Source organism: Megalops cyprinoides, chromosome 17, assembly GCF_013368585.1.
Source record: "Megalops cyprinoides isolate fMegCyp1 chromosome 17, fMegCyp1.pri, whole genome shotgun sequence".
Taxonomy (NCBI): Eukaryota; Metazoa; Chordata; class Actinopteri; order Elopiformes; family Megalopidae; genus Megalops; species Megalops cyprinoides.
The window spans coordinates 18,808,258-18,836,143 of record NC_050599.1 but is presented as its reverse complement, the minus strand read 5'-3'; the positions used below and the strand labels follow the sequence as shown (position 1 = coordinate 18,836,143).

The 27,886-nt window shown below is 43.6% G+C and overlaps 1 protein-coding gene and 1 non-coding gene across 3 annotated transcripts; one reads left to right on the top strand and one right to left on the bottom strand.

The window, feature by feature from the left end:
* Positions 1-1,992: 1,992 nt before the first annotated feature.
* LOC118792147 (adenylate cyclase type 3-like) lies at positions 1,993-25,284 on the bottom strand. Of its 2 annotated transcripts, none has more exons than XM_036549872.1 (20): positions 24,452-25,284; positions 21,610-21,759; positions 16,349-16,479; positions 15,490-15,601; positions 14,839-14,966; positions 12,915-13,073; positions 11,825-11,990; positions 10,850-10,969; positions 9,471-9,613; positions 7,372-7,533; positions 6,514-6,601; positions 6,268-6,384; positions 5,602-5,873; positions 5,267-5,390; positions 4,592-4,750; positions 3,576-3,722; positions 3,352-3,468; positions 2,970-3,096; positions 2,706-2,830; positions 1,993-2,362 (listed from the first exon to the last, which is right to left on the bottom strand). In XM_036549872.1, the coding sequence occupies exons 1-20, from the start codon at positions 25,124-25,126 to the stop codon at positions 2,180-2,182; spliced, it is 3,405 nt and encodes a 1,134-aa protein (XP_036405765.1). In that variant the 5' UTR covers positions 25,127-25,284; the 3' UTR covers positions 1,993-2,179. The 2 variants fall into 2 exon arrangements, with proteins under 2 accessions (XP_036405765.1, XP_036405766.1); XM_036549873.1 differs by having other exon boundaries at positions 5,267-5,348.
* Positions 25,285-27,487: 2,203 nt separating this feature from the next.
* On the top strand, positions 27,488-27,559 carry trnat-ugu. Its single transcript has one exon. It is a non-coding gene; the product is annotated as a tRNA-Thr (tRNA).
* Positions 27,560-27,886: the final 327 nt, after the last annotated feature.

The following is a 27,886-nucleotide window of genomic DNA, read 5'->3' as shown; positions in this document are numbered from 1 at the left end:
AAATTGTACACACCCCTTTTGTGTTTTATCAAAGGAGAAAAATAACAAGGCCCATGCTTACCGTGGGCTCTTTTAATCAACAATTCACATACTAGGCTTCAGAGTGGCTGAAGAGTACAATATGGATGACTAATAACTGTTCCAAACTAACCCATGTTAAACAAACACTTAAACAAATACATAAATAAATCTGAATTGCAAATAACATTCCTTAGGTTTGCAGTTTTTGCCTGAATTTACCTTCACACCAAGCAAGGAGAGAGTGATATAAACTCTTTTGCTGTCTGCAGTGAAGTATCTGACTGTCAAAAACCTTACTCTGCAGACATAATCCCACCACAGACAAACCTATAGATTTAGAGACAGATTTAAAACCACCAGATTTAAGCCCATGGACATAATGCAGCAATAAACACAAACATAAACTTTGAATAAATGAATTCAAAGACATATTATGATAGATAGACTGAATACTCCTAACTCGGAGACATTTTAAACTCAGCCATTCTAACCTGGAGACATTACACAGAAATACTTTAAACAACAAAAAAAGCCTATAAACTTTACTCTAGTGATATCTTCAACCAACAAACTGAAACTTTAGTCTGCAGGCCTTATCCCATATTTTAAATATGACACTTTAAACCAGGGAATAGCCAAGACTTTGTAAACTGGGGACATCTTAAAACCATGAACTTACTTTTTGTACTTGGAATCATTAATGAGACTTCATAGATCCAGACACCAGCAAGATTAAACAACACAACAGGGGTTGTGCACATCACATTTAAAGATTTTTTTAATCAATAAATTCAAAATACAAAGTATTTAAAGTGACATTTTATTCACAGTTTCCAAACCTGAGCTTTGGGGTTTGAAAATCAACAAAGACTATTCTGTCCACATATCTATTTTGTGATTTTACCCAGATATTCTAGAGAGAGACAGGACAGTTTACAATGAGACCTGTCCTATGATAGCACAAACCAAGAACAGAGAAAAAAAAATACATTTAGATGTCTGAAGCAACATGGTTAGTGAAAGCCGTTTGCCTCTTATGATTTAGGCCTCATTGTCTCTTCTCTCTGCAGAATACCTGACTTCACCAATCGCAGAGTGGACCAAAAAGTGTTTACTTCCTGATTCAACTGGTCTTCACATGTGTCCTGCTAGTCTACATTCTCCTATAGCTTAGCTATTCTATCTTTTATTTTACTGTCCCTGAAGTATGCTGAACAAATTTCATGTACCGTGGTATATACATATATGGTTATATATTGGTCCCTTATACATTATTTCTTAACATATTTCTACTTGAGCAAAAGGTGTCGCAGTCAGAATACAAAAATATGCCCCGTGGGTAAAAGTGTGCTTTTTGTACTTTACAAAGAGGGCGGGGCAAGCATTGGGTGTCAGAGAGAGGGACTGAAATATTGCACTTTCATCCTGTCTGGGAGGAAAGACACTGAGGAGAAGGGTCCAGTTTGAGGTGACAGAGTGGCAGACATATACATACACCTGCAAGGCCACACATGTCCCTGAGACACACATGCACACACACACACACTCACCCACACACATTCAGAACACAGCCCTACAGGTAAAAAATACCTGAAACAAACACGCACACAGACACACATACACACCTGAGACGCTGCATCACCGATCAACACACCTGACACATACGCCTGGGACGCTGCCTGCAGGCTGTAGGTTAAATAAGTCCACACAGAGCAGAGGCAGGCTACAGAGTTTCCTCCATCATTGCCACAAAAAGCTTTTTAACTCCGCACAAGTTGAAGAAAAACAGTGACAGATTTTTTTTCATTGTTCCTACAGAAACATATAACTAAAATTACTCCAAGTGTTGTTTACAGTATACAAATGCATGTGTTTGTGCTTGTGCGTGTATGTTTGCTTGCGGTGTGTATAGAATATGCACGTGTGTGTTCATGCGTGTCTGTGTGTGTGTGTGTGTGTGTGTGTGAGAGAGAGAGAGAGAGAGAGAGAGAGAGCAAGAAACAGAGATTATGAGTGTTGGAGTAACTGAGACAAAGAGATAGCATGTGTCAGACCGTAAGTGTATGTATATATGTGTGAAAGACAATATGTGAGATTTCCTGTTTTGTTGGTATGTGCTTGACATGTGAATGCTAGCGTCTGTTTGTATCTGTGTGGGTCAAGAGCTGTCCACCACCTGGTGGGGCAGAGTGACAGAGGAGCCATTGATAAAGGAGCCCTGTTTGTCCCGCCCCTTCAGGAAGAAAGTCAGAAGTTCCCCCTTCCCCTTCACAAAGATCGGCCCCCTCCGCACAAAACGGAATCCGTACTCCTTAAGGATGGCATAGCAGTCCTCTACCACCTGGGGGCAGTAGAGTCATAGCAGAAGGTCAGGGTACATAAGCATTTACAGATTTATGCATAAATCATAATTAAAATGCAACAAACCCTATTCCTGTTCGCATTTACTTAAAGCGGAATTAGAGCCAATCAGACCCAAAACTCACACTGTGTGTCAGGCTCTCCACAACATTTCCCAAAGCAATTATCTGCCAATTGAGCCTGCACTGTATATTCGAAGAATCTAGGAACCCTGCTGAGAATGACCATGATTATTCCCTTCATCTGTTCTCTACCTGTCTATACTTGTCATCTACATCAGAGCACACCTGTCCTGTCTATATGTGAATCTTTATGTGCTGTACCTGGATGTTGCCCATGACTCCAGTGGACTCCATGCGACTGGCCACATTGACGGTGTTCCCCCAGATGTCGTAGTGAGGCTTCCGGGCCCCAATCACTCCTGCTAACACTGCTCCCTTGTTCAGGCCTAGAGAGAGGAACATGCACACTTTCTGTTACACACACACACACACATACACACACATGCGCGCGCGAGCGCATGCACGCATACACATACGCACACATCCTCATACATGCACACACACACGCACGTGCAGCACACTGACCAATGCGGAGCATGAAGTTGTTGAAGGACTGGTAGTTGATGTTCATGAGGGTGACCTTCATGGCCAGGGCGAAGTCAGCCAGGTCTGCCAGGTGCTGCCAACGCTCCCTGTCTGAAAGCTCCTCCTTCTGTAGGACACAATATAGCCACCATCACCACACTTGTCTAGCGTTTCATTGGTCTGTCAGACACAATATACCACTAAAACTCACCGCTAAATACTTTATTGCTAGGGTGATACAATGTAGCATTTATCATCAGCATTATTACCTCACAATCATCATGACATTAGGGGTTAAATATATGAAAGACTCCAGCAACTGTAGATGAGATGTAATTCTGATTCAGGCAGATGTGTGTGTGTTGATGTAGGTGTGACTTACCTTCAGGGAGGTATAGCCATTAGTGTTTGCTTCAGGTGTGACACCTGAAGCTGCCATATAGGTGCTTCCGATGGTTTTGATCTTGGTGATACAGCGAAACTGAGTCCCATCCAGGAGCTGCCAGGGTCAAAGGTCAGGGGTCAAATACACACCCATGAATAATTTTTGTAGAACTTTATCTAGCTCTGTCTGTAGGTTAGAAAGGCTGGACAGCAGTCACTCACACTGTCAAAATCTGAGATGATCTCGTTGAGGAACCTCAGGCATTCAATGCCTCCGTTGTTGATGCTCTCCTCCGTGTAGAAGTCAGAGAAGTTGGGGATAGAGGCGAACATCACGCCAATCTCATCATAGGACTGACTGTATAGCTCCTGCAGGAAGCCACCAACTCAAACTTAACCCTGTGACCATACCATCTTTTTTGGCATTAACATTTTAACCGTATGAAACTAAAGTCAAACATGTATGACTACAAACCAAGCACAGTTCCTCTGCAGTCTACAATAAAAAGCAATACAAATTAAATTGCTAGATATGAATCTTTACCGTGACGGTAAAATGTGACTATGCTTTTTCACATCATTTTTAGTTTAGGTACAGAAAAACATACTACTACAACTTGAAACCCTCATTAAAGTGGGAGGTGGTAGACATGAGACTGAACCTGAGATATGAGGTGTTTCCACCAACTTGTGTCAGGTGATATATCTGAGTCTTGCACACACCTTCATACCACCCACTGACTGACACCATGAGAAACTCTGTTGCCAGCCTGTGACTTCAGATTTGCTAGGCATATTTATTTGCTAGTTTACAGTAGGAGGCAAAATCTTTGGGTACAGCTGAAAGCCAATAAGCTGAGGAAAGATTTGCAATAAGTTTCACTGTAATCAGACTGAGGCTAAGATTCAATCATGCTCTTTGTTCTTAAAATGCAAAGGCAATTTGCATAAGCTTTTCTCCCGAAAAAGCATTTTAAATGCACGGTTCCAAAGGGGAAATACAAAATACAATATTATCATAAATTACAGTGGTGACAATAATATACATACTAATATAAATATTAGAGCAAAAAATAGAAAATATGCCAAATTGCAGATTACAGCCTGCCCTCTCTCTCCGTTTCTCTCTATCATTCTTCCCTGTAACTGGCTTTCTTCCTCCTCCTCCTCCTCCTCTCTCTCTCTCTCTCTCTATCTATCTCTCTCTCTCTCTCTTTCTCTCTCTCTCTTTTTCTCACCTCGTCCCTTTTCTTGGAACCCAGGAAGTGTCTCGCAACATGTTCTGGCAGCATGTTGGTGACCAGCGCCTCGTTCCAGCGCCTCATCTCGTACACCCTCTCCTTCTGGTCATGGACTTCGATCTTCCACAGGAAGAGCGTACGCGACAGCTTCTCCACCTGGGGGGGGAAGGGGGACAGTGGGGAGGGTCAGGGCAGACTGTTTACCCATCGGCAAGGCAGGGGTGCATATGCAGCAAACGCCATGCATTCATATTACCGAAGATACAGCAGCTACTGGTGTTGAAATTGTAATGTCAGCCTCCTAATGTGAGCCTCCCTTTCCAAAAAAAAACACTGCCCATAAACGAAATTCCCTAACGTACAGAACAGCTCCACAAACAATATGCTCCAAAAAGTTGTATATCATATCTGAGACACTGTAACTAGTAACAACTAATATTTATATATTTATTCCACTTATGGATCTGCAGTCATTTCAATGTGTGTGCAGTGTCATGCTTCCACTTTCTCCCTCTCTGGCTTCTTTTATTCTGTTTATTTGGTGCACACCTATCCAGCCAGTTACTTTATTCTGACACACTTATTCTGCAGCCAGGAGGAGGAGCGGTGAGTAAGAGATGGGAGGGGAAGCACATGAGGCAGAGGAGGAGGAGGAGGAGGAGGAAGACGTACATGGCGGGCGAAATAGTAGAAGCTGAACATCATAATGATGATCATTACAGTCATGGAGTATTTGGAGGGAACAATAGAGTCCCTGTGAAAAGAAAGCAGAAATAATAATAATATTAACCACAATCATCATCACAAGCATCATCATCAATCATCATCCATTCATGCTACTGCTGGTAATGTTACTATTAATAATGGCATTAATACTATTGCTAAGCCATAACAACAGCGGCACCAGCGATTAATTATACTTTATACCGTGAAGACGACATGGGTGCACCGCTCAGAAATGTAAGGTAAAAATGTGTGATTTAAATGATGATTGGGATAATACTCACGTGTAGTCCTTGAAGCGTAGACAGTCGTACTGGTCGAAGATGTCCCTCCAGCTGTAGATGTTGACCACGCCGATCGCCAGGGTGATCAGCACCATGAGCGTCAGCTTCACCATGTGACTGACCTGCACCAGCATGGTGGTCGCCACCAGCGCCAGCACGGTGATGTAGCTGTAGTATTTGGGGTTCTCCCCACAGCCAGCATCTCCTCCCGGCGCCAGCAAGGCCACTGTGCTGTTGTTGTGCAGCAGGAAAGGGGGCTGCAGGCAGCTCAGCTGCAATGTCAGAGCAACGTTAGAGCAATGTTACGGCCATGTTACACCATCGCAACACAGTGCTGAAGCCAGAACTCTAGGGTTGCTGGCTTATCACACAGTGTTGGTGAGTCAATGAGGACACAGTGACTTTTCTAGAGGAATGTGAAACCTTTCAGCTGCCATCAGAAAGCATAACAGACGACTGAACATGTCCTGATAGACCGGAACAGACACTCAGACACTTTCAATCTTTCACTTTCCAATAAAAACACACACACACATACAGTTTCCAACAAGTATGGACAAACTTGTAGGTACACACACACACACACACACACGCATAGTGTCCAGTGAAGCCGGTATAAAAAAGCCTACACAAGATGAGGCACAGAAGCAGAAAGGGCTTGCTCACCATGTCCACAATGTCCGCCATGGTGAGGATGAAGATGGCCGCCATGGCCCACGTATTGCGCGCCCAGCGAGTGTGATCTATCCATATCGAGAAAGAGACCAGCTTCTTGGGGAACATCTGTTACACAGATATTCATGCGTTAACATTTGTCCATTACCTAAAAATGCACTAACATTAATACACTCAGCATGACTATCATCGCTGTTTTACTGATTATTTTTTCAGGTATGAGGGTGGGATACTCACCCTGGGGAAGATGGCTGCCAGTGAACAGACGGTGAGTGTAAGCAGCAAGACCTCCCCAATAACCAGGGTGACGTAGTTCACTACCAACCTGAAGAATGAGACAGAGAGGAGCAAGGGGGGAGTGACAGAGAGATGGGGGGTAGAAAGAGAGTGATAGAGAATAGGATGGGGTTAGAGAGGGAGTGGTAGAAAAGGGGGCGGGGGAAGAGAGGGAGCGATGGGGAGAGCGAGGCAGTGATGATGAAAGAAAACGAGAGGGAGAAAGCAGAAAGAGACGGTAAGAGAAGGAGAGAGAGAGACAGAGAGAATGAGTTAGAAAGGTTTGAGAAAGGAAAGAGGAAGAGTGGAACAGGAGGGAGAGTGGGAGGAAAAGGTGGAGTACCAGCTTACGGGTGAATGGATGAAGACAGCATATCTTGCATGTCTTCCTGCAAGGCAGTGCAGCCAGCGGAATGTACATCATGTTGCATGTCCTCAATGTGCGCAGTGTGGTGTGTTTTATGTTGCACTGCATGTACTCACGGTGCAAGAATGCAGTCAGTGTGCTATGTGCAATGTGTCAAGCAGTCAGTGCAAGCTGACGTCAGTGTTGTCTGCGGTGTGCTCTTGGTAAGCACTGCAGGCTGATCCAACCATCGCAAGGGAGTAAGATGAATGTTGCATTTTCACTGTGATTATGCATCAGTGTAGCTGCATGTGCGGTGCAGGTACTCACAGCACTGTGATGCAGTCAGTACAGCAGGCTGTATGCTGCACTTTCTCACTGGCAGTGTATGACGTTGGTCAGTGTATAACAATGTGTTTGTGTGCTTTCGTGTCGGGTCAGCGCAGGTGGCATGTCTTGCGGCACGCGCTTACTGCGGGTCGATGAGGGCCTCCATGATCGCGGTGAACAGCAGCACCACGCAGGAGCAGCTGAAAGCAGCACCGCTCTGCTTCTCCTTCTCCACCGAGAAGCGGGTCTCCAGCTCCGGATCCACAAAGCGCAGGGAGAGATAATGCGTGCGTTTCTCCTTCAGACTGACAGGGAGGGGGCCGAGGGGAGGGGAGACAGGCAGTGCGGAGAGGGGGAGGGGGGGAGAGGGATGAGAGAGGGGGGGGGGGGGGGGGCACAGAGCAAGAGGATGACAGAAGAACAAGGGAGAGATGAAAGGGGAGAAATTAATATAAACATTTACTCATGGTATTATGATCATTTTCTTCATTGTTCGTGACTTACACGTCATCACTCCCTCATTCCCTCAAACACTGTACTACCAGGTCTAACCAGGACCTTGAAAGTGACTGTTGCGGAGGGCAAGACTTATGGATTAGTGCCAACCTGAAGACCACCCATTTCTGTGTCAAGGTTCCTCTGCATTACTGACACATTTTGAACCCTTAATATCTACAACTCAATAGCTTTGGTCTGCTGGGGATGAACAACATCTAACCTTTGGATGACTCAGGCGTGGAATCATCTCCAAGACGAACAGAATGTCCTAAATTTCTAAGGATGAAACAAACATAGAATTTGGCTTCAGATCTGGCAGGAAAGCTCCATTCGTCAAAGAGATTTGGCTTTGGCCAAAAAGCTGAACCGGAATTTTGTACACCTAAAGCTGATGATGGTTTATGCTTCAGAAATTGATATACAGGCTCCATTGGCAGTGTTTTGGTTGTTATCTGTCACAGTGTATTGCGCATTGTCACAGTAAAAAGCTGCTTAAAATGCCCAGTGTGGCAATATTTCAAAGTACAAACAGGGTGCACACAACACGCACTATGTACAATGTGGAAAAATCTTGCAGTGGAAAAGAGATGGAAAAATACACAATTTCCCCATTCATTAAAAAGGGACTGTGTCTGAAACATGTAGTGGAGTACAACACTTGTTTGTCCGGTGACAGGCCCAATTTATTTTTGTTATCAACATTTTTTATTTAAGAAACTATGCAGAATCAATAATCCCTCACACAAACACATATATGTTCACCCATCCACTTACGGGTACAAACATGACACAAACAGCACTAACCAGGATGGTAAATATGTCTGACAGTGAAGGTGCATGACCTGATTAACAGTAATAAAGGCTGAAGTCCACTCCTTCTCCCACTAATGGCATACCTATATTTATATAGTACAGTTAACTAATCCTAAATATAACTCAGTTAAAATGAGTAATCTAGGTGGTTAAAAGAAGAAGTAGTAAGGGAGATTAAAAAACATACACACAAATAGATATTAAATTGGAGGTCTGTATTAATTAAGTAGTGGCAGGTCCACTTTAGACAGCAGAAACAGTTCCAGTGATTCCACTGATTCCATGATTCCTACCATGGAAATGCTACAGACACTGCAAGAAAACGCAGCTCACAACATGGCAATCTGCAGGCCAAAAACAGCTGTGGATGTGAAACCAACATCATACTAAAATGGGTTGTGTGGCAACTGGCAAGATGATGGTAATGGACACGCAATCTTAAGACACAAGAATACAGCTGACAAAGGCAATATGTGGCAATGTTACGAAATACAATACTATAAGTTACCCCCTCTATTTTCCGTTCAGCCATTCAGGCTGTGTGCCAGCCTGACCCCTTTAGAAAAACACATAAAAATTCCTCCTACTTGGCCTAGAAAGAGATATATGAACGAGTCACTTTTTCACATATTGTACTAAAAGCAGCGCGGTCTGTCTCCCACCACTGCTAATAGCTGTGTGGTCTCTCTTATACCACTTCTGATGGCTGTGGGGTCTGTCTTATACCACTGTCAGTGGTTGTGTAATTTCTCTCCCACTACTGCTGATAGCTGTGTGGTCTCTCTCTCATACCACTGCTAATGGCTGTGTGGCCTCTCTCCCAGCACTACCGATAGCTGTGTGATCTGTCAACCAGACTTGTGATGGCTGTTTGGTCTCTCCCCCACACAACAGTAACGGCTGTGTGGTCTCCCTCATGCACGGCACTCACGCTTGCATGGTCTCTCTCTCCAGCAGCGCCTCGTTCAGCAGTTTGTTCAGCTCCTGCTCGTCTTCCTGCGCATCGACTACCCTCTCCGCCAGGTCACGCAGACGCAGCCGACGGCGCGGGTTCGGAAAGGACGGGTTCACCACCTGCAATGAGAAAAGTGCATTTTACATTTTTTTTGGGGGGTGTTACGTTACATTACGGTATTAGCATTTAGCAGATGCTCTTATCCAGAGCAATTCACATGAGTTACAGTTTTTTTACAATGTTATCTATTTACACAGCTGAATCGTTACAACTGAATCGTAACTGTGGGTTAAATACCTTGCCCAAAAGTACAGCAGCACCCGTAGGGAATTGAAACGGCAACCTTTCAGTTACAAGTCCTGCTCCTTAACCACTATGCTACACTGTTGCCAGGTGTTGATATAAAGTAGTACAATCACACCAGACACCAAAGCAAGTCATACACTATATGCGGCAGGGTAAATGACTGCTGGTTTTGGCGATGACAATACAGAGGCAGCTCAGGCCTGGGAACTCTTAGTGGGTAGTTCCACTACTAAATGATGTGCCCCACATATCCTGATCAGCAACAGGTATGGCTCCCTTACTACTCTCATGAGCACTTTTCTTTCCCCAAAGTCTGTTATGGGTGAAGACCTAGATTCAGGTTAATCCAGGTTAGGGTGGATCAATTTTAAGGTCAGGGATCTGGGGTAATTTTAGGAGTTAAAATTAGGAATAGAACAATGGTTTAGAAGAAGGGTCAGGTGTTAGTCTTTTCTAGAATTAATAAGACCCCTTGTGAACTGAAGGTGGCAAAGCAATCCTAGTTGCCTGTCTAACACAGGATTTAATGCCTATAGGTACTGATGTTAATTCTACTTTCCCTGTTTGAGGTCAGCATAAAACCTTGTAAATAGAGGATTTTTCTCTTACTGATACTTTAGATCACTCGCAGGTTAACCCCTACTCAAAACTAAGGGTTGTTTGCTGACCAAAGGTGTAATTATTTACATTTATTCATTTGGCAGATGCTTTTATCCAAAGCGACTTACATAGGTTACAGTTCTTTACAATGTTATCCATTTATACGGCTGGATATTTACTGAGGCAATTCTGGGTTAAGTACCTTGCCCAAGGGTAGAGCAGCAGTGTCCCAGCGGGGATTGAACTGGCAACCTTTCGGTTACAAGGCCTGCTCCTTAACCACCATGCTACACTGCCACCCGGCTTAGTGGTTCCAGCTTAGTGGTTAGTGTAAGTTGTAGGATAAGGGTTTAGGGTTAGTTGTAGGGTCAAGGGCAGTTTTTGGGTCAGGAGATAGGGTTTGGATTGGAATTAGGGTTTAGGTTTAGGGATTAGGTCAAAGGTCGTACCTGCGTGTCCAGCTCCTCGGGTTCCTCAGGTGTAGTGCAGGCTGTGTGGATGCTCCCATTGCACTCTGTAGTGTTAATTAACATGGGGGAATTCCCATTGGACGATGACACAGACAACTTCTAGAACAAAAGGAGAGTGTGAGAGAGAGAGAGAGAGAGAGAGAGAGAGAAAGAGAACCACAGGCAGCATTTAATAACAGAATGTATCTCCTACAGACATGTAGAATCCCCCCCACCCCCCCAACACACCACTGCAGGGTCCTCTACAGTCTTCCTCCTTCCCCACACAACTAGCAGTGGGGATGGCCTAACACATCACACATGACACATCACTATAGCACAGGTCATCAGAACTGATTATGACCCTACCCTTTCTCTCTTTGTCACAAATGTAAGTAATCATACTGTATGTCATTGCCATTTTCATCAGTGCCAGTACCCCCTCCACTCCTTAGAAAGATGGTTTGGACAAATAAAATTTGAACCGTGGCCTGCCTGTAACAGCTGGAACTTACCTGATATACACAGCAGTCTCAAATTTGATTTTATGGTAGCAGTTGCACAGCAGCTAGCAAAGTTCCAGATTTGCATATATTTCACCCTCTGTCCCTCAGGCTCTGACAGGCTGACTGTGACTGAATGTGTGCCACGCACTCAGTAAACATTTTGACAGCACTTGTCATGCAAATTAAGACTTATCGGATCTGATGTGAATCATTTGATCTATTTGATCTGAACGTTGTTGATATCCCCTTTAAGGGACATCAACAGAAAGAGGGAAAGGAGAGAGAGATATTAACGAAAGAGTGTGACACAGATTGAGGTATGCTGAAGTGTCAGGGTGTTTTAAAACGAAGAGGCGTGCCGAACTGACACTTTTTTCCTGAGGTGGCGGGATCCTGATGTGACTAGGTACGTTGAGGCGCTCTGGCTCAATGTGGCCTACGGTGACAGGGGTGTCGAGATGACACTCACCACACCGTTGATGCCATGCTTGCCCGGAGGGCCCTTGGGCACGACCACCAGGTAGGTTTCGATTCCCTTCTCCTTCAGGTATTCGCAGCGCTCGCCGCCATTGCCTGGCTCCACATCGAACTCCCCATGCAGGCACTCCATCGTGCTCTGAGAGATGTGGACACGTCTGGGGCAGAAATCCAAGGTCACGGGTTACACATGGACTCGTCTGCACATGCATAGGTATTCAGAGTGCAAGGGATACAGTGGTTGACGCTTAACACAGCAAGGTGTCGGGGGCTACAAGTGTAAGTGCCAGTGCCATAAAGAATGTAGGTTATGTATTGTAGCTGTAGTTCTGGCATGGGGAATGGAATTACAGTGTAGGCATTGCACACGTAGTTTCAGTACAGTGAATAAATCTCAGAAATTCTGGATGTCATTCAGGTATTGAGAATGCACTTAAAGTACCTTGGCTGTGGTTCAGGAACTGTGAATTTAGTCTAGCCAGTGCATAGTATAGCACTTTGCTGGATAGTCAATGCATTTTTACATCTCTCCAACAGATGGTGCTATTTCTCCACACCACAATGAATAAGGTGGTAAAGTTGTTATTATTATTGTTTGCCATGGAGGACACTCGTATCCAGGGCAATTTACATAGCTTACATTACCACGTCATATTATGATGTTGCTCACATTTTCAGTTTAGCAAATCGATATTTACTTTCAGTCTGGTACAGAGGGCCATGTGTGAATGCTCAAACACAAAGGAAAACCAAATCTGGGAACACCGACCCAAACTGAGGTGGGTGAGAGTACAATTACTGAATCTCCTGAAGTACAGTGGAGCATGTAGAATTTATGTGTAAAGAGTGCCTTTGCTGTTGGACTGAACAAATTAATTGGGAAGGGTACAAAATATTTCAGCAGAGAGACTAAGAACGCCTTAACTAGTGTCTGTGCACCCTGACTCATACTCTCTGCCACAGTAGTGGTTCTATATGGTGGAGATATGGAGACACGGAGGTAAAGCATACTGAGGCACAAGGTGTAGAGTTCTATCCAAAATCTGGCTAAAGCCAAACTGCCTGCTACTGCTGTCTCTTACCCTGGGAGTCCCCCTGCCTCCATCTTGTTGGCCACCGTGACGTCGGTGGACCAGACGTCATACTGCCAGCGCTTCTGTCCCAGAACACCCCCCAGGACAGTGCCTGTGTGCACCCCGACTCGCATGTCCACTTCTGTTTGAGTCTTTTCACGCACGTACCTGAGGGCAACACGGTCAGCATCAGAGCAACGCGGAAACCGCGTGAGGGCACTATCGATTCAGCACGGCTCGGGTTAGACATGCGTAGCTGTAGCATCGGATCAATGTAAATCCAACAGACCCACTGTTTGCAACACGGATGCAAAGTCAGAGGGTCGATCCAAAACAGCCAGCATCAGAGCAGTTCAGATACAGCACAGCGGCAGATCAATGTGCAACAGATCCAAAAGAGTCAGTGTCACATTATACCAATGCAGCGGCAAAACATCGTAGACTCAGGACAAGCACTGCCCGTGTGATTGTTCAAGTCTGACGCACAGAGAATGACCTTGATTATGTGAATTATGATTATTTAAAATGGTAGAATTATGGTACTGATCAGCACAAAGACATCAACTCAAAAATGGCACGTTCTTGCCTAGGTAGTATAGCAGCACTATAGTGACTGTATTTGATATATGTAACCTTAGATCAGATTAGTTCTGCCTCACTACACTGACCTTGTGCTCAGCTTCAGCACTATCTGCATTGTATGACCTGTACACATCTTGCCCTTGTGTCTGTTGTTTGCCCACTATATGCACTTTTGTACGTGCCTTTGTATAAAAGCGTCTGCTAAATGAATAAATGTAAATGTAAAAATACAGTTACACTGTGTAAATACACACACTTACCTTGCAATATACAAAACCAGTGGTATTAACAAGTGGTAATATCTCTATGTTAATCTGAGGGAAGAGGTTTCATTGTTGAACTGAGACAATTAACTGAGAAGAATATGAAAATTTTCATATAAAGTGAGCCTGTTAGAAGACCCCTGACCATGGACTTCCACAGGAGGTTTAACTAAAGAAATTCAGCTTACATATCTTAGTCAAGGGCAACACAACAGTGCCTCTCTCAGGAAACCAAACAGGCAAAGCCACTTCCTTGTGTCAGTATGAAATTTACCTTCAGTTTATTTCCACCAATTCCCTTTCCTTATGCATTTTAGGAAATTATAACACAGTGTAGTGCTGCCACATAGAACAGCTCTCTGCTGCTGTAGAGAGTGTAAGTAAAGAGTAAATGTAGGTTTATAATGCAAAATAACACAAGATACTCTTCGCCTTACATGTTATTGAATGCAGATCTATCATCCGTTCAACACACAGCTGACATGCAAAGTCCCAACACATCCCAATCGTCCACTCCAAATATGACTGAACATCCCAGACGTTTCAGTTAATGATCCCCCCGCCCAGCCAACACATGACTGATACAGTCGCTGTGATGTCCCTGTCACCCGCCTAACCCGTGACTGAGGCATCACCGATCACCCCGTCAGAGAAGGAGTGATTTCAGTGTGGGCCCTGGGCTTGATCGACATGGACCGAGGAACGCAAGCACAGAAACATTCATCGATTAATGTTGGCATCAAATAATGCCCACATCGATAGCGCACAAACACGCAGCATTCATGTTCGTCTCTATACTGAGGACACACACTCAGCATTAACGTTCACAATGATACACAGAGCAAGCACATATACAGTATGTGCATCCTCTGCTCTGGGTGGGGTGTGTGTTGGCATAGTTTCTACCTATGGTACTTTTCTCCTTTAGTCTACACCTCTCCCCTTTACTGTGCCAACTACTTTTTCCCTTTCTCCTACCCCAACTCTCTTACCTCCCTTTCCTACTCCCCCACCGAACCCATCCATCTATGCAAACCCCACCCTGCTCAGCTCCATCCCACCGCATCTAACCAACACCCCAGACTCACGAAATGGCCTCCACCATGGCCAGGCCCATCAAGATGGAGCAGGCGGCGTGGTCTTCGCGGTAATCCGGCAGCCCGCAGATGCAGTAGTAGCAGTCTCCCAGGATCTTAATCCTCAACTGGTGGTATTTCTGAAAAGCCAGAAGAACACAGAAGTCAGTGACGACCGAAAGGTTGAACGAGCAAGCAGCTGCATGGGAATGAATAACCGCTAAACAGCCAACAGACTGGTTTCAAAACTACCACAATCACTTTAATACGAGCCTTACATTCTCATCTCAGCTCAGACTAAAAATGATAATGTGAACAATAAACAGAAAAAATAGTGTAAATAATGCTGCCAATACAGATGCAGAGAAGGTATGTTTAGCATGAGAATCCACATAGTATGTCACATGAGAAGCTAATGCTCACCTTCAGAAGCAGTGCAGACCTGACAATGCTGGGCTACAGCATTGTCAGATGCTCAGCTTTGCTGGTGGATTCAAAACATGTATAGTTCTTAAACACTACATGATTAATGAAGGGCACCGCTAACATTTTATCTCCAGCTCTGGGCACGTCAAGTTTAAGGGGTTTTCAAAAATGTTTACTGACTGTGTGCAACAGAAAGAGGGGGAGAAAGAGAGAGAGAAAAGACAGAGAAACACTCACAGCAGCCAGCTTGTCAAAGCGAGCAAACAACTCGTTGAGCAGTTTGACCAGCTCTTGTGCACTACACGATGAAGACAGCTGGGTAAAACCCACAATGTCAGCAAACAGGATACTGCAGGGAGAGAGCGGGAGAAGAAGGGAGGGAGAGACGAACAGAGAGCGAGAGAAGAGGGGGGGTGTGATAAAAAAGAAGGGGAGAGAGTTGTTTTAATAAAAACATTGCATTGTTTCAGATCCCTGTGAATATTACCGCAAAGACTTCTGATGGTGCAACCAGATAATAACAACCACAGAAGTGTGATCTCCACAAGACATGCAACAGGCCACAGATTTATCCATAACTTAAATCTCCCTTGACTGCGTTCATCTCTCCGCATTGTGTAGCATGTAATTTACAGTGGAAATACTGTCACGCAGGACACATTGTCACTGTTCGCTTGTCATTCTGTCACGCTTTCCTGACACTCTCATGGTACTACCTGACATTCTGCCAGCACATACCCACTGTAGCATACAAGTGAGGCTTCCTGAATTCTCGCGGCGCTTATCTGATGTTCTCTCAACGTGTCATCAGTGGCATTTAACGGATGTTCCCCGCCTACATCACATTCTTGTGACACTGCGATGACATTTATGTAGAGTTCTAGTGGCACTTATCTGATGTTGGGGCAACGTTTATAAGACGATCCGATTGAACACACTTGTCTTATGTTGTCATGGCATTTGCCTGACACCGCCGTCGCATGTGCACGGCGTTCCTGTGGCATTTACCTCACGTTCCTGTGGCATTTACCTGACATTCTCCAGGCGTCTGCCCGAGGCTCGTGTGGCATTTACCCGACGCCGCCGTGGCGTTTACCTGACGTTCTCGTGGCGGTACATGTACATGGTGTTGAACTGCTGCATCTCCTTCTGACTGGCCTCCTTCTTCATTCCCTGCAGCATCTCGTCGGCAATGTGCTTCGGCAGAATGGACAGCAGCAGCCCCTCCTGCAGATGAGCACAAGTCACCCTTCACACACCATGTGTGCGTGTGTGTGTGTGTGTGTATGTGTGCATGTGGGTATGTGTGTGTATAACTTGCATGTATGTAAGCATGTAAATGATGGGATAGATCTAAATGGCAAATTAGGTCATTTCTCATCATTTATACTTTTGATATGTAGAGTGCACTTCATATACTGTATTCATATACAGTGTGTACTCTATTCTACTGTATGTCATGGATGAGTGTGATGTTTCCCCTTAATAGATTTTTTGCATGGTTTTAATATGCATTGTTTTTAGACCATTTTAACGTACCTGTTTCATTCATCTTTATACCTTCACATTATGCTGGAATTGTTAAAGCGCACATACAGTAGCCAACTCTACATTCCAAATTAATATACACGCAATGTATGTATCCTCTTAACCATACACACTGAGATAGTAATATCAGACAAGCAAGTGTTTTTCAGGAACCTATCAGTGCAGCAAAGTTTAAGGAAACCCAGCCCTGAGTCCAGCACGGAAATGTTCCCCTGACAGTGCCAATTCCAAGCAGAGCAGGTGAGTGTGAGAAATGGGAGGAAGGAGACTGTGTAAACAAGATGAGACAGTCAGGGCATAAATAGGAACATGGGGTCAGGGAGTATGATTGCAGACGGCATAGTCTCAGGAGGTTGGTCGCCATGGTAACGTGTAGCATTTTCACCCATTTCCCAGCAGCCCTTGCTTTTCCATTAGTATTCTGGGAGTTTGTCTCTCTCGCCGTCTCTCCACCTTTCCCCATCTCTCACTCTCTCTTTTCCACCTATCCCTGTCTCTCTCTCAACCTGTCCCTAACTTTCACTCTCTTTCTTTTAGCAAAATCGGTCTGCTCTATAAATAGCAGCACAGAGCCTGTGGGACAAAGAGAGGGAGCAAAGGGAGGATGGGAGATGGGGGACTAAGGCAGGCCAGAGGGGTTTAGGGAGGCAGAGAGAAAGAGGAGATGGGGAGATTACAGAGAACGTTAAAGGGAAGGACAGAGATAAAGAGGGCTAGAGAGAAAAAAAGATAGAGAAAGAAGATGGAGAGAGGGTGATGCAAAGATACTCCAAAATTGACTTATATAGAGGAGTTACTGGGAAGAGAGATGGATATCTGTCAGACAATGACTAGTTTGTCTGTCAAGCAGCACAGTCGGCCAATCTCTCAGTTCAGATTCAGTATTCACAATTCTTCAGTCCATCTGGGACATCCATGCTGATTTTTGAAGATAGTATTATGTACCAGGTCAAGTGTGAGAAACCAAATGTTCACAGTTACAAACTCATAAAGCTTATGATCATGATCATCTGAATCACAAAGACAGCTTCACAATAGTATCAGTACATGTATACTTTTAGTGTGCAATGAGAAAGTATAAACTGTAGAAAAAAACTTATCTAATTAGAAAATCTGTTCAAGTATTAAACTTGTTCATTGTGAGGGCAGAGCAAACTGTTCAGGATTTGTGCAGACTAATCTGTCTAAACGTCATTAACATGCCCTGGCTGTGAGTTGTGTCAATTTATGCAGCTGGTAAAATAATCAATAATCAGTAGCCTCATACCTTTCTCAAGTAAAACAGTGAACAGAAGTAAAACAAAATCTATGCTGTCAACTGATTCATATTACCTGCCGAATGATGTAGTAAATAACAGCTACAACAAGTTGAAATAAAATGATCACTTTAAATTATGTTCAATTTCTCACATTTATAACAAACCAAATTTCATGAAAATCGGTTCAGAATTAAGAGAGTTACAGTCGATTTTGTAGAGAAGTCTGCATCTGTCAATACACATTGTATCTGTTTACTAGCGGATCCTGACCGCTCCAGTATGGCGGACGTGCGGACGCATAGCTGCGACATACAGCAGCGGCCAATGAGGTATCTACGTTTTTATATCTATGGCGCCCCCTGCTGACGTCCTGAATATATGACTGTCAAGCTCGTGGGAGCAACTACTGGGTCACAACAAAAAAATCAGCGCAAAATTGAGACAGAATATTTGCACACACATATTTTAATTCCCGATTTCCATTTATCAGCACATCAAAACAAAAAAACGGAAAATGGGTCGTTTTCCGTTTTTTGTTTCCCTATTTCCAAATGGTAGTCGGGAAACAGCATGTTTCCCGATTTTGGTTTTCTCATTTCAAAATGAAAATCCGTTGGCCGCCAAGTACACGGACCATTGAGGTGGACAACGCTGTGACTACGATGACAGGTGTATCTGAGTAAGCCTGGATCGTCTGTAACACCTCTGCACTCAGGGGACAGAATTACTTCTTCAGAAAAGACAAATCATGCTTCATTTGCTTGAGAGTGCCTGGATAATTGGCCCATCAGCTGCAGCAAATGAAGCCCAGTGCAGAGAGTTGTCCGTGGAGTCTGAGGAGGGAGATGGAAAGGACTGAGACAGTGAAAGGAAGAGAAGAGGAACAGAAAGGGGGAGAGTGAGGGGAAGATAGAGGGGGAATACCAGGAGATAGGAAGTGAGGGAAAGGAAAAGACAACAGCAGCCAGATGAAAGGGGAGGGGAGTAGGGAGGTGAGAGGAAGGCATCATGCCACATGGGTGAGGAGAGATACAGTGCGGAGCAGGCAGGGGGCAGGAACCAAGCATCATCTTCAAGCAGCAGTCTCATTGGTCCCCATCACAGTGAACAGGCGATTTCACAGGAATTCAAAGGCGATAATTACAATTGACTATCTGTTCTAAAATAATGGTATTATTTGATTTTATAAATAATATTCACCCTCTCCTACAATAATAGTATTGTCTAATAATACTATACCACCATGTTTTTTGACTGCTGAATGTGACGGATTCTCTCTGTTTGACAATATGTTCTATAACAACACCTGAGTGATAACAACATCAGCCCAAGGAGGTGAAAACAAGCCTAATCACAGTAGCACTGGGTGTTCCTGCTCTGCTCCACTGGAGGTAATAGGACACCTGGGCTATGTGCTACCTGGTCCTAATTAACCACCCCCTCCTCCCTGTGCCCAAATGAACAGTTGAACTGTTTAAGAAGTGCGTCTCTCTCTTTCTCTCTAAGCAACCATACAGTACATACAAGAAGGCACTTACAGCAATAAAAAAGATACGACTTCAGATGGGGCCTTTACATGGTTGTGACTGTTCCTAAGGCTGTGAGATTTTGCCACTGTGAAGCCAGTGGAAGTGTGCATCCCTCCTCCAAAACAACTGATACAAATGATTCTATTACTCAGTCATTTGTGTGAGGTGGAGGGGTGATAGTTATTGTGACATATCTGTTGTCACTGAGCCTTTAATTTTATAGGATCTGTCAACATTTTATCTCTGATGGTGCAAAGATATCTCTGAGTGCTGGTCTGAGGTTGGTGTACATCAAGGGTTAGCAGTGCTGTTCTGAGACTGATGCGAGCTAAGAGTGGCATAATCTGTGACTGATGTTTTAATATTTTAGTACAGTAGTTTGTGACTTCTGTGTACTATATGCTAATGGCTTAGTCAGCACTTTTCAAGCCTTAGCTCTGAGGTCTGCAGTACCATTCATTGAAGTGGATTCTGCGGTTTCAGATGCGCTCACAATTTCGGCATTTTTCTTGGTATTACCAATGGATGTCTACACAATGCAATTCTTTCGACTGTGTTGAGCCCATACTAGAAAACACGTTCGATAGCAGTGTTTGATTCCAGGGGGATTGCAGGGTCAGAGTTTGAGTCCGGGGCTGGATCATATTGTCAGAGTTTGACTTCAGAGTCCACTGGACATGGCTTTTCATGAAAAGTTTGCAATTTATAGCATGAAACTCTACAAGTTGTTTTATATACATACTCACTCACATGCAAAAGCTCCCTGATGCAGTAATCAGCAGACTGAGTGAAGCATGATTCAGGGTGTGTACTATGGCAATATTCCCTAGAATAAAGGGTATCTCTTTTCCTCACATCCTTTTTTGATGACTTCCCTACTGCTCTTTTTAAAATATATAGCCAAGCCCTCTCTCTAACAGTACTGCTCTAACAGTACAAAGTTAGCTGCAATCCTTGTTCTGCAGGAAACAGGTCATCTGTTCAGAACACATCCAGCAGAGTGAAGCCAGAGGCTAAAGACTATTCAAACTGCACAGCTGAATCATTAATATGAATATTGAACAGTCTCAGTGCTGATTACAGCCCTGCCTATACAATGTGTCTGTCTGACGAACTCATGTCTGTTGTCAATTTTTACCCCACACGTAATTCCAAGAAAATTGATTTAATTACATCATAACATTACCCACTGCACTGTATTCCCTCATGTTAAATAAAAGCATTTTAAATGCTAGATAAAATGCATTTTGACATCACTAACGCATGTAAAAATTATTCCTATTCTATTTGGTAGATATGTTTGTTTTTCAGGGGGTAAACTACATGGTTGCAAACATGATTGGTGATTTGAAAGAAAGCCAAACTGAGTCATTACCAGATATTCACATATTTGGTATTATACAGCACCTTTCTGTAGTCCTTTAAAATGTGCTTATTACCAAATCAAATATTAGTCTGTCCTGAGTACTGCCTTCCCAAATACCCACTATTTAGCGATAATAAATTTAAAATTCGCACTAGAATACTCATTGCTAATAGAAAGCAAACTATGTCCAAAAGTTTTTAACCACTACCAAACTTCAAATAATGATTAGGTTATTAACATAAACATACTGTCGTTAAAATATAGTACCAACTACCAAATGTATGTTGACATCAGCTTGACAGAAACTTGGCTAAGAGGAGAGGAAAACCTTTCATTAATCATAGCCACCTAAAAACACCATTCCTTCATCCAGTCAGTTTGCAGTTCAATGTTGTGGTCCCCAGACTGTTTTTTTTTCTTATATATCAGAAATGATATAGAATGTAAATTGTGTGTTTATTGTAACTGGTGTTTACCATTTGAGGGATGGTATGCGCAATGGTTTTGTAACTTAAATCAGCACTGCAGCATTGTGTAGAATTGTAAAATGCTTGTTTCTCTTGCTATGACAAAAGAACATTTGCTCATGAATTTTTTTGGTTGTTAATACATATTTTTCCATTAAGTAAAGTCTTAGTCTCCTTGTCTCCCTCACCTGCTGCTGGCTCTGCTCCTCCAGGTTCAGCTTCACTTCCAAGGACTGTCTTGCCTCCAGGAAGGCCTTGCGGTACTTGCGGTCAGCCATATAGTAGGACATGATGCCCACTGTCATAGCGCACAGGTAAATCACTATGTTGGCCACGAGCTGGAATACAGCAGTTTGACAGTTAGAGTTTGCATACGCGCACATGCTCTCACACACAAAATTATTGACAATTCAAGATTTTTGTGTTTGTTTCAGTGAGTGTGAATTTCACACCAGCGGAATACACAGCTAGGTGATAAGTCATGTGGGATATGAGGTGGAAACACCACTATTCAGACACATGAGCTCCCTCTGAAATTTTCTGTTGTGACCTCACATGCACATGCATATGCACATACAGACACAGACACACAGACACACACACGCACACAAAAAGTCACTGAGCAGCAGCCCTCACAGGCTGGGGATTCATAACGACGCAATATATATAAAAAAAAAACAAACAGAAGTTTATGTTTGAGGTGAGGCTGGTGGTTTGGGTTGCTAAGCAACAGCTTCCAAGAGGGTTTTGCTGTAGGTGCCAAAAATACCTTGCAGAGTCAAGGGGAAATTTTGGACCTCTGAGATCCCTACAGACTGTCCCATTGGTGGAGGACCAGTGGAGTCAGAAATTCCTTCCAGAAATGTCCTTTTGCGACCTTAACTTCCACTTTAGTTCCATCATCCTTTCTCTGTCCTGAAAGATTTCTAACTTTGTTGTCTTCTTAATTTTTTCTTTCCTATTGTAACAAAATCACTTAAATGAAAACACATTTTCAATAAACTGAAAATGGAGTCAAGGTCTCCGAATACAGATAAACCTTTAAACTAAACACTCAAGATTTAAGTTTGTTGTCCACTTGTTTTGGTCTTTAACTTTGATAATTAATTAAACACAAATATACAGGGCCATCCATATTTCCACATCCATATATATACATGCACCTGAATAAATAGACATCAAAACATGCCATAAAAGAAAAAAAAAAATCATATTGGATATATGTCTGAGTGAAAATGTCATACTTTAATCTCAATAGCACTGCACAGATCAAATTCAGATTACTTGCAAACCATGAATTCTACTCTGATAAACAAAGTAATCTTTCAGACTGAATCCGATAAAACAAATTTGCAACAACATTTGTTTATCAGAGGTTCATTGGAAGCTTCTAGAACTATACAGAGGCATCCAGAGGCTTCTTGGTCCCGTGTAGTATAAAAGGAGGTGACACATTGCAGAAACACATCAGTAGCATGCATTATTACAGTTATGGTCAGAGAGCTCCCTAAAGACAAAACAGTCACTGACCTCCACAAGTTGAAGGATGACTATAAAGGAATTGACAAAAGCTGAATATATCACTTTCCATTGTAGTGTCCATTATTAAGACAATTCAGGCTACTGGTAGAGTGGCAAGCCAGCCAGGAAGAGGGCACATGTCTATCTTTTCACCATGGGCTGTGAGACAAATGATCTGGGAGGCGGAAATAAATCCAAAGGCAACATTTGGGATCCTGATAAACAAACTGGGATTGCATCACTTGACAGATTGCATTGTGTCAAAAATAATCATTCAAAATCGCATGGATGAACATTGCACACATGGCTGTGTTTACAAGGAAGAGGCCTCCACTCAATGCAAACCACAAAAAAGTCAACTTAACTTTGCCAAACTATATCTGAATGACAACTGCAAGTGTGTCTCGTGGTCACATGAGATGAAAAAAGCTTTTTGTGCACGCACATCAGCTTTAAGTTTGGCATAATACAGGTGAAGCATTATGGTGAGAGAGACCCTATTGCCACTGTGAAATATCTAGAGGTCTCAGTGTGTTCACAGGTTGGTTTGCATACACTGCACCTGAAGTGCTTGTTAGAATAGTGAGTTCTAAACTCCAACACACACCAGGGCATTTTGGACAAAAACTGCCTCTCTCTTCCAAAAGGCTCAAACTTGGGGAAAAAATGGACATTGTAGTTAACAATGCTGCAAAGCATTCACCCAATTCTACAAAAAATGGTTAACTGAGAACAAAATAAATGTTCTCCACTAATCACATAAACATACCTCGACCAATTATTCAACGTGTATATTTTCTTTAATATGTTTTTGTTCCTGTTTAGTAAGGGATATAAATAAATGTGAAGGACACTGGCAGCTCATATGAATATTCAAACCAATTCACCATGTCTAACAGCATTTTCAGCACATGAAGTATGCACAAACCATTAGGCGCATGCCCTACTATTTATAGCCTTTGCAGATGCCTTTTTGTGCAATGTGCACTATACCAACCCTACATCCTAAATATAGCTCATTCATACAGCTGGACTTTTGCTGAAGTGTCTCAGTTTGAGGCCTTTCTGAACAGTGCCAGGCAGTTCCTGCCAAAATTTCAAACCTCCTATGGTTACATACTAAGCTCCATGATTTCTTAGAGCAGCTTTGAGACACTCTAAATTGCAGAACAAACAATGACCAAGTATCAGTTACCATATTACCAGGCACCAGCTCCATGAGCTCTCCAAGCCCTCAGTTGACAAATACTGTCTTTCTTAGTGTCTCAAAGTTGAACTTCCAAAGTTTTTGAAAAGCCTTTAAGTCAAAAGCCAAAAACAATATACAGCAACAGCCTAGGAAGTTGGGCTGGGGTTAGAGGAAGTATTGAGAAGCGGGTCAGGGTTGGAAGACTGAACTGTGATCAAGCAGGAGGCCAGGGTACTGTCAGTGGAAGTGACCAGGAGCAGGCCCAACCTGCCCCACTAAGAACTTCTATTTTCCCTCCCCTGCTCCCAAGGGCATCTCACCTCTCTTGCTAGCACTGATCCCTGGAGGTACCCCTGCCGTTGCTGTGCGATGGTGACCCCCAGAACCAGGGTGTGGATGGCGCAGGACAGGGCGGTGATGAGAAAAATGGGCATGATGCGCAGCGGTAGGGTCAGGAAGAAGGAGAACGCGAAGAAGGCCTGCCAGCCCACAGTGTCGCTGGCCTGGTGGTAGCGGGCAAAGTTCAGTCCCAGGTAGGTGAAGACCTGGGTTTCGATGAGCACCCAGAGGGTGTAGGGCACCACCCTGCGGTAGATGCGGTCGGGCAGCAGGCTGAAGCGGCACAGCAGGTAGACGAGGATCTGAGCCAGCAGCAACACGGCGGCAACCACTATGGTGGCCAGCTGGTCGCTAGTGTAGACCACCGCGCACATGATGATGACGTAGCTGTCAAACAAGGCCGCGAACACCACCAGGACCAGCAGGGTCTCGTGCCGCTGCCTCCGGAAATAGGTCTGGTACAGGTTCTCGAGCGACTCGGGCGCAAAGGTAAGGCGCATGAAGCGCGGCAGGCACAGGCAGCACCCGGAGTTTCGCACCGTCACCTCATGAGTTCGACCCACCGCCTGCCCTGGGTCTGAGGGCAAGGTCACAGAGCATTCCGCAGAGTACTCCGCAGAGTACTCTGGCTCCGAGAAGGCCCGGTTCTGTGGCATTTTAAATGCTCTCTTCTTTCCTACTTGAGTGAATCTTATTAGGGGATTTGGACTCTTGTCAAATTCTTCAGCTTCTTGTAGTGACAATTTTTTTTTTACGTTTTGGTTCCTCCACCTGTAGGCCAAGCCTTCCCCCAAGAACAGGTTAACCTCTCACTTCAGAGTCCCAGTCCTGTTTAAAGCTGTACATGTTAAACAGATTTCAGGTTGTCTGTCACATGGGCTTCAATGGAATGCTCACATTATGGAGGCAGACATTTGATGAAGCACAAACGTTCCCCTGTAAAAAAAAAAAAAAAAAAAAAAAAAAAAAGAATCCCTCTGGAATTTAATTTCTAAAAGGTTCCAACAGCAGACATTATTCATCACGATGTGGACTTTGGCCGCTGCAATGTTTCTTTAAAATAGTCAACCAAATCAGAAGGACTTCGTCGTCATCATGTGTAAAATGTCCATTATTGCAGAACAACGATTAAGCTAACAGTGCTATATTATTAAGGCTGTTAAAATAATGTATTTATATAGTGATCTCCGCTAGACAGACACCCTCGGAAGTCATTTACCGTACCAGCCACCAGCTTCGCTTCTCTGTTTCCATGGTAAATCCTCGCAATAGATGAAGAACATGGAGTACAAGAGGCAATGCGATAATGTATTATTTTAGACGCTTTACCTCTAGCCAGCTAGTTAGCTAGCTAGGTACACCCCGTAACTAAGACTGAGAAGACAATAATAGTACCGAGAAAGTAAAAGTAATCAATGTTAGTTCGTCCAGCTTTGTATTCACTGTAAAGCAGAAGTACACAAGTTTAAAACATGTCATCGCGAATAAGGTGTTTTTGTTCATTGCGTGGCGTTGGTATCTAGCTGGCTTGCTAGATTTATCATTTCTTATTCAGACCGTTTTCAAAGATCAAGGACTTTGTACGCTGTGTCAACCATCCATGCTGAGATCACCGACAGAAAATACTTGTTGCACTATTGTAATATGAAGAAGAAAATGATTTCAAGACGCTGTAGCTTTAACGTCAACATGAAAATCATACGATTTCTTAATACCACATCGCAAACCCGGTTCCCTTAGTGACATCTCTTTAAAAAATGGTCCAGTCCATAATCCCTGTATCATAATTAGCTATCATGTTCGTCCTTTGAAACGCATACGCGTTTCCTTATCATAACTGAATGTGGACACAAATTGGGATGCATCCAAGCCACTTCTCAATTTTGTCTTGAGACATGAAATATCCAGGTGCAAATAAGAATGCAAATGTAACGCGCATCCAGTAGCCCATAGGTTTCTGTCTTCGCTCTTTGCCCCGTGATTTCTCTCCCAGTGCAGTTAAAAAGGGATCCTCCAGACACGATCAAACCAATAATATCTGCTTTACTACAGTGACTTTTGAGAGCACATTCCGCATCCTCATTGTCCGCACTTGTGAGTTAATGCCACTTGCTTTCACGTATTGATATCGGCTTTTTAAAAACTAACTGCGCCGGCGCAGCAATATAAGCTTTCCACAGTGGCTTTTGCCTTGATCTCCTCCCAGCAGTTACGTTGTTGAGAGTAAATCACGGAGCGTTTTTTCCCCGCTGTTCTCACTTTTCTATCGAGTATCTCTCTCTCTCTCCCTCTCTCTCCCTCTCTCTCTCTCTCTCTCTCTCTCTCTCTCTCTCTCTCTCTCTTTCTCTCTCTTTCTCTGTCGAGCTGAATTTGCCCATTTATTAGTTTAATAAATGGGCAAATAATGTATTAAAACACATACTAAGCCAAAACATTTATTAAAAATGAAATAGTTTGCATATTTCATGTGTCAGAGGCTATTGTGTCACTGACTGTCCTTCAGGCTGTGTCAGAAAGCTACATACTGAGCTGCTAGTATGGTACTGTTCCTCCCAGATGATGGAGAGTTTATCTATGTCCTGCAGGGTGGAAAATTGTGGGTAGATCTGTGTTCCTTTAGACTGCTCCTTTAGGCTGCGAAGTGAGGACACCTTGTTCTCTCTGGACAGCCAGATACCCGGTCTCAATTCCCAGGCCTTGCTGGGTCTGTCTGTGTTGGCTCGTCTCAATGGAAAGGTTGTACAAGGTCTGCCTGTCTTTGCCAGTCTCAACTGCCAGACTGCACTGAGTCAATGTTTTGTTAAGATATTCCTTCCCTTAATATCGCCCACCTTGAACAGACTGTCTGCCACAATGCAATATGCTTTGAGGCCTGGAGACTCAAATCAACTTTTGTTTAAGTTTGTGTCTAATGCATGTCATCAGCAGTGTCATCTTATGTGTTGGACAGGAGAGCATACTGTCTGGAGATTTCTGCATTGATCATCTTAAGTGTCTTAGGTGTACACACATTGAGAGGCGTGGTAGCCAAGTGGTAAGGTGTTGGTCTTGTAAACCAAAGATCACAGGTTTGAACCCCGTCTGTGCCTTTGGTAAGATATGGCAAGTGAACTTTTAAGGGTGGTAAGGAGCAGGTCTTGTAACTGAAAGGTTGCCAGGTTTATTCCCCACTGGGGCACTGCTGCTGTACCCTTGGACAAGGTACTTAAGCCACATTTACTGCCTCAGTAAATGTCCAGCTTTATAAATGGGTAATGTTGTAAAAACTGCAACCGATATAAGAGCATCTGCTAAATACCAGTAATGTAATGAATTAAGTGTTGGTGCAAAACTTCAAGATTTTTTTGTTAAAGGCTGTGGCAAGTGATACCACTACACTCCAGATGAGACTAAGATGGTTAATAAGTGAGAAAAAG